Source organism: Centruroides vittatus, unplaced genomic scaffold, assembly GCF_030686945.1.
Source record: "Centruroides vittatus isolate TY-2023 unplaced genomic scaffold, ASM3068694v2 scaffold_769, whole genome shotgun sequence".
In the NCBI taxonomy this organism is placed as follows: Eukaryota; Metazoa; Arthropoda; class Arachnida; order Scorpiones; family Buthidae; genus Centruroides; species Centruroides vittatus.
In genome coordinates this window covers 4583355-4596079 of record NW_027122717.1, presented here as the reverse complement: position 1 = coordinate 4596079, position 12725 = coordinate 4583355, and the positions used below count along the sequence as shown (strand labels likewise).

General features: G+C 30.7%; 1 protein-coding gene across 1 annotated transcript in view; it reads left to right on the top strand.

Annotated features, from left to right (window-relative positions):
• Nucleotides 1–9958, top strand: part of Syx7 (syntaxin 7) — a 38185-nt gene extending 28227 nt beyond the window's left edge. Inside the window, exons 8-12 of the mRNA XM_067288076.1 lie at nucleotides 134–212; nucleotides 291–363; nucleotides 1703–1785; nucleotides 3971–4059; nucleotides 8952–9958. Of these exons, the coding sequence (XP_067144177.1) occupies nucleotides 134–212; nucleotides 291–363; nucleotides 1703–1785; nucleotides 3971–4059; nucleotides 8952–8958 (331 nt within the window). The 3' untranslated portion in view covers nucleotides 8959–9958. The remainder of the gene's footprint in view (nucleotides 1–133; nucleotides 213–290; nucleotides 364–1702; nucleotides 1786–3970; nucleotides 4060–8951) is intronic.
• Nucleotides 9959–12725: the final 2767 nt, after the last annotated feature.

Genomic DNA, 12725 nt, shown 5'->3' with positions numbered 1-12725 from the left:
ACATTGGCTGAGATGTTTGTATTTTTGGATCACATGCCCTGACAGAATGTATATATTATGAATATATAAAATATTCCTATTTTAGAATGAGATTTTATATTTATTTTATATATATATATATATATTAATTTAGTCCAACTCAGTTACAAATGGAAGAAGATGTCAATATAGAACTTTTAAGAGAGAGGGAAATGGCTGTTCGTAAATTAGAGGTATGTTTAAAATATTTATTCAAAAGCATATTAAATATATTTTATTTGATATATGTAAAACAAATATTGATATTACAGGCCGACATTGTTGATGTGAATCAAATTTTCAAAGATCTTGCATCTCTAGTACACGATCAAGGGGAAATCATTGGTAATTAATTTCATCTGAATAATAATAAGATTAATATTGCATTTGTGCTTCTGACAATGATGATAACTAATTCATTATCATCTTTATTGTCATTAGTATAGTCATTCTTTATTGAATTATTTATATGGTTATATGTTATACAATAGAAGCAAACATATTAATACACATATGATAACCACATATGCTTACAAAATTTACTATAAATAATTAACATTTAATATTGTTGATTTTGTGATGATAACAAATTTTATAATTATTTTGAAAAACTAGACTAGAATATAAACCGTCATGAAATAAAGAAATTTTATATTTTTTGGCAAGAATTTAAATTTTATATCATACTAATTTTCAAGAATAATTTCCAAAACATTCTAGACACATTTAATGGACTGTTATAAATAGCTAATTTATTAATTGGAGAGTATTTAAATGTAAATTCAGAGTAAGGAAACCTCTGTTAGCTAATTCTACATCAATGTTGAACTTTTGATGATTAAGTAATGAATGGGTAATAAAGATAAAAAATTCAATAATATAATTAAATTTCTACAATGTAAATATTTAATAGATGGAAATGAACAATAAAATCATGTAATTTTTTTTATTTTGCTCATATGGATGAAGCATATTTAAAAGTATATATACAGTATAGCATCTATTAACCGACTTATCGGTTAACCAACCGCGTTCTAGTCGGCAAATTCAAATGTCTGCTAGTGATGTGGCGCTACAATATTTAGTTATGTCTTGGCTACTTTAATATTATTTTTGTTAAATTTTTGCATGGTTTAGCTGGCAGCACTGGCTCAACCATGAAAGGGAGGCTAGTATTTAAACTAGGCCTAATACACTATACTAATAATGTATTTTTTCATACTTCTTCGGTTATCCGACTAACCCCAGTCCCCAATTAAGTCGGATAATCGATGCTCTACTGTAATTATTATTATTATTATATGATAAAATCAGGTCTTTCTTTTGAAATCTCATTATTTGAATGCTTTTATATATTAAATTTCCTTTTGTTTATTGTTTATATAATGATCAATGTGGTTTTATTTGGAATTATTGACAAATTAAAAACATAACACTGACCAAAAAAAATTGTAATGAAAAGGGAACTTGAACTATGATGAAAGATTAAAACAATTTTAATTTTGTTTATTAAGATATTTATTAAGATTATTAAAAATTTCTAATAAATTTTTAACTCAAAATAAAAATAATAATGAGTAACTAGTAATCAAAGTTATTGTATTTTTCAGCTAATTTTGATTTGTGTAATGTATCTAACTTTAATAATACGTAAATATTCATATGAAAATTTTAATATTTGTAGATAGTATTGAAGTCAATGTTGAAAATGCTGCAGAACATGTTACTAGTGGAACCAAACAGTTGGCACAAGCAAGGGAACATCAAGTAATTATTACCACAGCATATTTTATATATTTCTTTTAATAATAATTTAAACAATGTGATATAATTGTAAAAGTGATTTTTTTTCCTTTTTCCTAACAATGTATATTAACACTATAAACAGTATATTTGACAATGAATGACCTCTGTGATAACTGCCACTCTGAAGGATCTGGACTTGAATTTGGATCAGAATTCATTATCAACTGTAGTTTGACTTTTACATGCCAGACCTAGTTTAATTACCCCACCACTCTATTAAAGTATCATAAAAGATTCTCTTAGTGTCTTGCAGATAGAAAATATATATATATATATAAATTTTTTAAACTACTTTTTAGGCTTAAGATGATCTTTCATGATGTCTATAATGGAATGGGGATGATTAAAACTAGATCTGACATATCAATAATGTTTACAATTGGGGTGGGTATATTATATATATTATATATATATATATATATATATCTGTCAAAGACTGAAAATGCTCATTGAGCAAAGAATTTGACTACAATGCATTGCCTTCAGATTCAGCTATGATGCAAATTTTATATTGTGGCACTTTCAAAAATTGCATAATGTGCTTTTGCATATTCGGTAAGACCATAAAGTGATATTTGTGTTGAAAATTTTTAATAATCAATCAAAATGCAATCTGGCAATGTGAAAATGCCACAAAATATTGTGAATGTTTATTAAGGCAGCCCTGACTCAATATGATAAAAATATCAGTACAAAATTAAGTAACAAATTTCTTTTTTATTTAGAGTGAAATCAAATTCTATCTACATTGAGAATTGATTTGTTTATGGGTCTTTGATACTGTGTAAGACACCTGAAAATCTTAGATAAAGTACCTAAAAAAGTATTAAAGATTTAAGTCAAATAAGGAAATTTATTTGTAAATCACATTGTCAATTTATTGAAATTAGTTTTCAATAATGACATTCCCACAAGGAGAACAACTACAAACAAATTTTTATATTAATTAATATTAGTAAAAAACAATGATAAACAGAAGTTTCTATCTTAGAAATTTAGAGCTTGACATAAGATTAATGACGCCAATTGTTTATTTTCGGTATAATTCTCAGTTTGTGAAAGTGCCAGAACACAAAATTTGCATTGTGGTTGATTTGAGAAGTCGGAGTGCATTTTGGTTGAATTTTTTTTTTTTTTTACTCAATGAGTGTTTTTAGTCTTTGAGCATAATGTACAGTACATAACATACATACACTCATACTATATTTTCAGCAAAATACTTTTTGCCAAACCATATGTAACTGTGAAACTTGCTTTGAATTTTGTAGACAAACCATAAAATGCTTTTTATTCTTTTTGTAGACAAACAGAAAAATGTCAAGATACAAAAATCAATCATAAAAGGCATTTTGTGTTTGTTTTTATATCTTGAAATTAAATTATTTCTATTTTGTAGATAGTTTCAATTTAAAAATATTAAAGAGCTAGTTGCATATTAAAAGTTTCACATATGATAATCCATATTCTACATCAATAATTTCAAATGAATACATAGTTCTATAATTCATGTAAGTTGAGAAACAATATCTAGCTAGTCAGGTGAAATAATTTCTAAAACTAATTGTATGGAATCATTGATAAATGACATTAATCATTCTCAACTTCACTAGACATTAATACTTTTATATATCCAACCCTGAAATTAATACTGGAACTGGATAAAAACTTGTAGGGATTTTTCATTTCTAATTGTTTTCTTACAAGAATAAGATCTTGCTATTATTAGCTTCTTACTTTGTGAAACTATAATAATAATTATTGTGTGTAATAATGTTTAATTAAAAATGACTAAAATAATAATTTGTCCTTTATTAGATCATTGAATATAATTCTATTATCTGAATTTGTTACATTAGTTTATGTTCAAATTATCATTATGTTTGGCCTACCACTCTGGGGAACTCAAGATTGAATCTGGGCAATCAATAAACTCCAGGAAGTTATCATGGGCAGTTTGTTTCAGATATGTCAGGCCTTGTCCCTCAACACCCAATCACAGTATTGTGGCCAAACCCACAATAGCATAATGAAAGACCATCGTAGTGTCCATAGCCTGGAAAGATTTAAAAATAACACTTAAATATATTAATTTATTATTTATTAATAATCAGACTGTGTGTATATATTAAGTTTGATATTTTTTCAGAGTAAGACACGTCGCAAAAAATGTTGTTTACTGGTGTTTGGTGTTGTAGTTCTCGCCATTCTCATCGCTATTATAGTGATATATACCAAGTAAGAAACTCTATATATTTAAGGAGGATACACTCATGGGTGTGGCAAGGAAAAGCGGTCTCATAAACACATCTTTGCCGTGTGGCAGTGCAACCACACAAGTGGCAATCTGCTTACATTTCAGTGCATGCGTTCAGTATTCAAGATGGCAAACGAAACTGATCCACGTTTACAAATTTTGTTTGGTTGTTTACAAATTTTGTTTGGTACAGCTTGCTTTATTTAGCTAGAAGATTTGAATGAAGATTTTGGATTAGAGATATTTTCTCGAATTGAAAAAGAACTGGTGTACAAAATACGTTTATTCCTCAATTAAGATCTCTCGATAAAGAATACTATTTCAAGTAAGATTCGGTTGTTTTGTTCTTTGAATTAAATTTTATATGATTATTTGTGTTAAATTTATTATCCTTTCCTCTTTATTCTGATGTTAGTTATCTCGGTTAACCGCATCAAACTTCCTGCCATTAAAACACCATGTGATTCTATTTTCTCACATGACTACCAGACAAACTGTTATTGGCTGATAGAAACACATCTTGCCGGCAGTCGCTGCAAAAGATAGAATTCAATCAACTTTTGCAGCACGAGAAAAGTGGCACAAAATTGACATCTGCGGTTAGAAAAAGTGTCATCATTCTGCCACTTTTCCTTGCCACACCGCATGTGTGCATCTTCCTTTATAATTATGTTGAAAATCTAATAGCAAATTATTTTTACTATTTATAAGTATATTAGCAGAAATGAGAATTTTATTAAGTTAAATACCTTTAATCCAACACCCTTCAAACATGGATGAAGCTGATTAATCATTTTTTTTATCTGATGATGCATAGAAACTCGTATCTTAATATTTTGTCAGATTCAAAGTTTTAATGGAGGATTTTATTAATTTAATAAATGTAAATATAGAAATAAATCCAAACGCTGTTTAGAAAGAGTTCATGAAATATATCTCCTCCTAATTTAATATAACATACATAAAATTTTACTTAAAACAGATCAAGTAAAACAAAAGAAATTGAACAAAATTGTCTTTAAAATTGTCAAAAAAGTCTTTAAAATTGTTCAGTTTTGCTTCAGCTGGTACAGAACTCAACAGGATTTGACTTTCTTCACAGTTATCTGACATATGAGCAATGTTGCCATCCAGGCATGTCACCAGTGAATGATCTTTCACACATTGGTTCAAGAATACAAAGGTCTTCAGACTTATAGCTGGAATCTAAAGTGTGTCAATTCACTATTTCTTTGGTCTTCATGACTGGAATATTTGTATTTTTTCTTGACTGTTTCCTTAGAGCCTTGTCTAATCGAGTCATTCATCTTCAGCTAAATTCAGCTTTACGTATGTCTAGTTAATAGTTATGTACAAGTTATATTGGGAGAACTTGCTTCCTTTATGTCTTGCACAATTTCAGCATAATACAACCATTTGTTGGTATTTTGGCCACTCAGGCTTTCCTTCTAATGTCTTTTGTAGAACTTCTTAGGCTTCTTATGTGTCTTTTGACAAGTCTGTTTGATTGAGCAGGCCATATGTCATATTCTTTTCACAATTTGGCAATAGTTTTTAATTTGAAAACTGTTGGATTATTTAGAATGATTTTTCTATGGTACTCCAAAAGAAAAAAAAGGATTTGGTTTGAACACCCAACTGAAATGGCAACAAAGGTCAAATCTTTGTTGCCATGTTCTCTGAGTTTCAGTTATGAGAAATCTTGTAGTATGATGTGCTGTAAAAATGATGTATTCATATCCCTGTCTGAGGTGTCCAATATGTCAATGGAAATCACAGTGAATGGGATGCCAGAAAGGGTCTCAATTTCATCTTACCTTCCCTTCCTTCAGAGTTCAATATTTGTAAATCAATCAAATTTTACATACTCGTACATATTTCTGAATGTTTATTCTCATTTTTTTCCAGTATCTGTAAATAAAATGATGGGCATTTATTTTGCAAAGTGCCTATTCAATCATGATACTTTTCAAGTATGCTTGGAATCATCTCTGCTATCATGACTGGAACACTTGGATAATCATCACTTAGTCTTCTTGTGACTGGTCTGAAATAAAGGTACTCAGAACATTCATTTCAATTTCTTTTTCAGCTTTTGACATATATCATCTGTTGCAGCCCTCTGACTAGCAATTCATTGGTGCATTACTAGGGCACACAGATTGTTTGTTGGGATAAACTGTATACTGTGATCATTGATTCTTCTGATCTATCATGTGTGGCAAAGTTGAATCCTTGTAAAGCAGCAAGCCATTAGGCAAACTTATGATTGACTGTTGTCATTGTGTGTGAAATGGTCCATTTAAGATTTCAAATGTTTGGTGGTCCTGTAAGTACAGTCAAAATGTTTGGTCATGACCCAATGTATTGCAAGAGCTTCAAGCTTGTTATAGTGTAGGCAAGGTTTGGTAGATTTCATGGATTGCTCTACTAGGATGTTCAATATTCACACTCTTGCCATTCTGCTTTTGTCATAATATGGCTCCATTTCCGTGGTAGCTTGTGTTGATCTTGACAATTATGTAGCATGATGGATGTGCTAATTTCAAGTTTGACTTTAGAAGTGATAAGTCTGATATGATTTTCCTTAAAAGAAAAACAAAAAATTGGTCTGAAATTATATCTTAAAAATATTGACTTTTTAACACTTTATTTAAAAATTAATTTTTTTAGATGAAAATATGACTAAAAGACTGAGCTAAATATCCCCTTATTTAATTTTTTCATAATTTTTTATTTCACCTAGTTATTGTCATTCAGAGGTTGGCACTTTATGATGGAGTTTAATTATTTTAAGCTTTTTGAACTGATAACTAATAACATATCACACAATGTTGTGGTCTCTGACATAATGTTCACAACGACAGTTGCTAATCAGTTCAAGCTTTTTCTTGAGATAATCAGATACACACTATCTTCTTTTGTTGTTTTAGGGCTTCCATTTGTAATGTGCATTCTTGTTAGATAAGAGTGTAGACAAATTCTCTTAATACCATTTGACATTTGTGCCTAGTTGAAACAGACTTTGAGGCCACTCTTCGACCTTCCTCTTATAACACTGTTTATATTGTTCTCTCATCATTCCACTGTACCAGGAATCCAGCTTGTTTAATGTTGTTGATAGTTTATTTTTACTGCTATTAATTTCTCAGTTTTCAAGTCAGAAAGAATGTTTGATGATTGGTGGGCTTGCATCAAAGTCACTTTAGTGTTTCTGACCTGCAATCTTGATGTATATGCCTATTCAGAAGTATTGTGTATATACTGTTAGGTTGGAGAAGTTAGGTAGAAGCATTTACTAAGGGCTATGCATGTTTGTATGCCATTTGAAAGGATTGATATGTTGTTCAGGCAAAATTCATATTATCAAAATGGCATCAAGAATTGTCAGCTACAAACAGTCAGTGGTTTCCACGCAAATAATGGCAGCATCTGCTTTGTCATTGGTGTGTTCAAGAATGTTATTGTATATGCAGGAGTCAGAGACAAGGTAATCCGTGCAATAATGTCAAAGGCAGTAGTCTCACTAATCAGTTGTCAGCATTGTGACTGCTGACAACTATAATTTGACCTATTGTAACAATGAGACTGTCAGCAGTCCTGTTATTACAATATTAGGTCAAATTATAATTGGAAATCAAACAAGTTCAGTTATTAACACTATTTTACTCCATTTTGCTTCTGGTTCATCACAAGCTATTGTAAAGTGGCTTTCTGTTTACTTTACGAAGTTTATCAAAGTTTCACTCTGCATTGCTGTAATGGCAATGTTGAGTAAATACATTGCAATTTTTAAATTCAAGTCAAACTAAATTCTTACCTTATAATGCTCGTAATTCAGCAGACTCACTATCAGGCTTTAGATACTTTGATCATCCTGTCAATTGCATCATGTTACTGACAGTTTCTGTTCCAAATTTTATTGAAAATTAAATACTTGAGTCAGAAAAAGTCTGTGATCTGTCAATGTTTAAATAGTGATATCAAATTCATAGATAGATGGATAGTGAAATCAGATTTGTGTTCTTATTGCATTAATTTTTAAAAATTTTCATATGATCAATGAAATCTATGTGCAAAAGGTGGACTTGGCAGTATTGTGAATCATCCTGGCTTGTTGCTGTACTGCAAGTATCACAAGAAATGCTTAAATATTGGACATTCATTTACGTCAGACTTGAAGGATAATGTTCAAAACTGTAAATAAATAAATTGGTGGCACATGACGAGTCAGTTGGATGCTACTGATTTCCAATATTATCAGGTTCTACTCCTGACAAGTACTTCAGGTATTTGATTATTAAATACAGGGGATCATTCTGCATTTAACAATGGAATAATAAAATGCATATTAAACAATTTATAGTAATGGTAGTTATTAAATGTTAATTTAAATTTACTTGATAAAGTTAATTACTAACCAAAATCCATTTTAATTATACAAAAGACAGTGAAGCTATGTTCACATTAGTATAAAAACCATTGCAAAGTAGATAGAAACTGCAAGTCAGTGGCCATTTGACTAGTTTATTAGGAGTCGGAAATATCTCGACTTTTACCAAGCTTTGGTTTGTTTGACCAATCAACTTTATTTCTTAAAATTGGTAATTATAAATGAAACCTTTTTGACCAATCACAATAATCTGGTTAGTGTCGCACAGTACAATAAGAGCCACATTTTGCTTTGTTTAGCATCTGGGTCATTCATATGACAGGGATGCTAAACAAAGTTTTTTGAGATTTAAATATACATATTTTTGATTCATAACTTAAGATTTTTAAAAAATTTACGTAAATTTGAATGTAAATTATTCAGAAATCAATAATCTGTTAATGTTATTTTTAAAAAAATTAACAAAATCTTTAATTTCAGGGACTGAAATATTTTTTTCCTCCATCTTGTTGTTAATAGCCATTCAGTGGAATTCCCATTTGGTCAGCACTACTTTAAAGGGGATTAAACATCATAGTAAGATATTTGTATTTGAAAGATTCTTATTCCAAATGAAATCCCAAGAATTAAAAAAAAATTATGCAGGATGCGTTTAATTACTAAAGAAAAAAAAATTTATTTTATATATATTAATTATGTAATATATATAAATGTCGTATGTATACGTAATTATTCCAAATAATTATTCCAGTTTGTGATTTCACCAAATGAAATTTAATTTAATTATCATTTTTGAAAAAAAATTAGTTAATTTAACTGTAACAAGTTTTGAAGAGTAATAACTATAATTTATGTAATGTTAAATAATTTAACTGTAATTAAAAGGAATTCTCGAGCTAAATTAATTTAAACATTCCATCCACCATCAACTCTTCATTGTCTTTGCGGGCATGACAGAAATCTGTCCAAATTTTTTCATCTGTAATGAAATAATTTATTAGCTATTTCATTATCAGTGAAATTATTGATCAATGTTGTGCAAATACCTGAAGAATTTATTGATTGAATATATGTCTGCATTTAAATTATGCTGCTTTTTTACATATATATAAAAAATAAGTTTTCAGAAAAATTAAGTACACGTGTATATTTTGCTTCTCGTTTCTCCGTCTTATTTCGTAGAATTCCTCGTATACCATTCTTAAATATTCGGTCAATAGTATTATTTTACCTAATTCTTTATCATAATTTACTATATAAATATATATATTTAGACGAAGGAATCCAGGAAACGATGTATTTGCATGAAAAATATTGTATGATATGTATAGCTTCTTATAAGGAAAAAAAACAATGTACGCGAAGTTGTCTGACGGCAATATTTCACGAATGTATACAAAAACAAAATTACCAAACGTTTTATTGCCGAAATGCAATTAAAAAAAAGTTTGTGTAAAGTCAAAATAAACATTTTTTCTGAAATAGTATTTATAATCTCTTTTTATATAGTAATTCCATGTTCATTGTTTAACATTTCAGATTTTTAGAGTAATAAATTTAATAAAAATTGCAATGAAGAAGCTGGTTATTTAAAACTTGCGTGTAGAAGAAATACGAGGTCTTCACATTCTTCTCGCACTGCTTGACCAGGTGCATGCGGCAAAATCGTCCGTTATTTTCAGGTCCTTCGTTGCCTCAATATGCTTAATGCATTCCCTTGATGGGGGGGGACAGATATGAATTTGCAGTATGAACTAGGACCTTGTGTTTCTTCGTGTGAATTTTAAATTAATTTATTGTCCATAATTGCTTTTAAAGGCTGGTTCGTCGTTAAAAAGTTTGTCTGAATGGAATTATTTCCAATTGTTTTGTGAAGGTTAAGTTTACAGTACTCATAAACCAAAGGTAAGATTTTCACGAAGTAACAATATACAATAAAACAGTTACTAATACAGTGGTGACTTGCACTTCGAATTTAATTTATTCCAGGAGGCCATTCAGAGTTCGAATCAATTTTTCCCATTAGAAATAATGGAAAGCGAATTAATCCGTCATCAAACACTAAAATATCCATTTTGATAAACTTAAAACAACAAATTGACATAATTTAAGGTAATATATATAATATATAATTAAATGCTCTAATAATGAATAAAACACAAAGACAATAAATAAAATACGTAAATATCGCATAATGAAATGAAAATTGCGTTAATTGGTCGCGCACCGTCGACTTCGGCATCTTAAACATAGTGGCAGATCCACCACATGCGCACCACTCACACTGCCATTCACCTCAATCGTCGATTGAGGTGAATCGTAGTTTGAGTGGTGAGTGGTTACACCTTCCTCTTTAGCCTTCGTTGCTTCCATACACTTCTCGGAAGTCATGGTTAATAACTAAAGGTTGTAGTAGGTGGAACAAAGTTTTTTTTGGTTAATTTTACATGCTATTGTTATTGAACATAACAAAATTAAATCGCACACCTGTGAATTTAACGCATTATTTCTAATGTTAGATTGAAATAAGCTTCTAATCAAAGAATACAAACATTTTACTTCATATTTTGTTTAAAAGTCAAGTTGAAATGTCTTCGGATAAAAAGCATATTCGGCATGCTACTCTATGAATTTCGGAAAGGACGTAATGCCGTACAAATGGTAAAAAATCGTAATGTGCACGGGGAGGATGCTCATAAACTTCGAACGTGTCAAATGTGGTTGAAAACGTGATTATAACGCGAGAGCGACTTGACTTTGCGCTTCCACAACTGATGGCGTTTACGCTTTGAGCTCGTTTTTTCACTGAGTGTGCAGTTTGAAGTATGAAGTACCACTATATAATGTTTCAACATAATATCCTCGATGAGGAAACATTTGTTTTATCACAAGACGAGGTTGTTCACGCCAGATACATATACTTGTTGCATCAACTGTACGATTTACATCTTTATTATACGTAAAACAATAAGTACCAATTGAAGAATGAAGAAAGATGAAAATCGTTAATGTTAAAACCAAATTGAATAGGGAATCATACAAAACTTTTCTAACTCTGCCTCACCGTGTGCAATTAGGCTATTGTTAGTCATAGAATGATCACTGCTACAAAAGATTTACTACTGTGTGTCCACTTTTTCAGCGCAGCGTAGTGCACGTAAGTTTCAGGAAAACAAGATTGCTACCGAGTCCAAAAAGTCAGGGCCCACCAGTGGCCGAGCGGTCTTCGTCCCCGCGCTTGAGGGGACTAGACTGAACACTGGGAGTTCTGTCGTCGGTTCGCGCTTTGCTCGGACGGGCTGGCCACGTGGAGTTTTCTGTGTTTTCTCGACGTCTGTAACGCCTAAATAGGGGCCAGTTTCCCTTAAAAACCGCCCGGAAGGCATCTTTCCTAGGCAGATCGCCCAAGTGTTGCGTTGCCGTAACTAACCAAACAAACAAACCAAAAAGTCAGTTTATGTAAAGAAAGAATTTGGGGTGTGCAGAATTGTTATTTTGCACAAAGTACGAGTTGTCCAGGATGAAACACCAATAATACTGTGTCGATTCGGCATTACAATTACCTACACAAACTTTACGCATAAGTAATTAAATTTTTGTGAAATTAATATTGAGAAACTTCAACATTTGCCATTAACATTGAAAATTTATTAAGCCCAATTGTAACTTAATCTAAAAATTAGCAAGAAAACATCAAATTGCCAAAATCCAGAGAGAATCTTTACGTTGGATTTCCCCATTTCGGTAGATGGTCTAAAATACAGGTATTGTATCTTTATTAAAATTAAGTATCGTAGAAAATTTGCCTTAAAGAATCATTACGTTATTGGGGTGCGCTATGTATTCTAGCATAATTAAGCATTTGTAAAAAACGAAGTAATCATTTCGACATCCATGATTAAAAACCTTTAATTTATTTATCTTACCAAGGCTGTGCGTATGCAGACACGAGAAATGCAAGAATAAACAGGAGAGGGAAAAACCAAACGAAACCAGATTGCAGGCGAACTCTGTCGTCCCCATTTTATTGACTTCGTTGCGCAGTAGTTCGACAATCCCGCTTCCGCGCAACGACATTAATAAAATTGCACGCGTGCTCCATCGGTGCCATCTGTGGAAGGTGGAAAAAGTCCAGGAAGTCGCGAAAAGACAGAGGCCGTAAGTAAAAGAAAGAAAAAAATGTTAATAGAGTAGTTGGGTTTATTTTTCTTTAACTTCGTAGTAAAATTTATCGGACTTCCTTTTCGCTTTTGC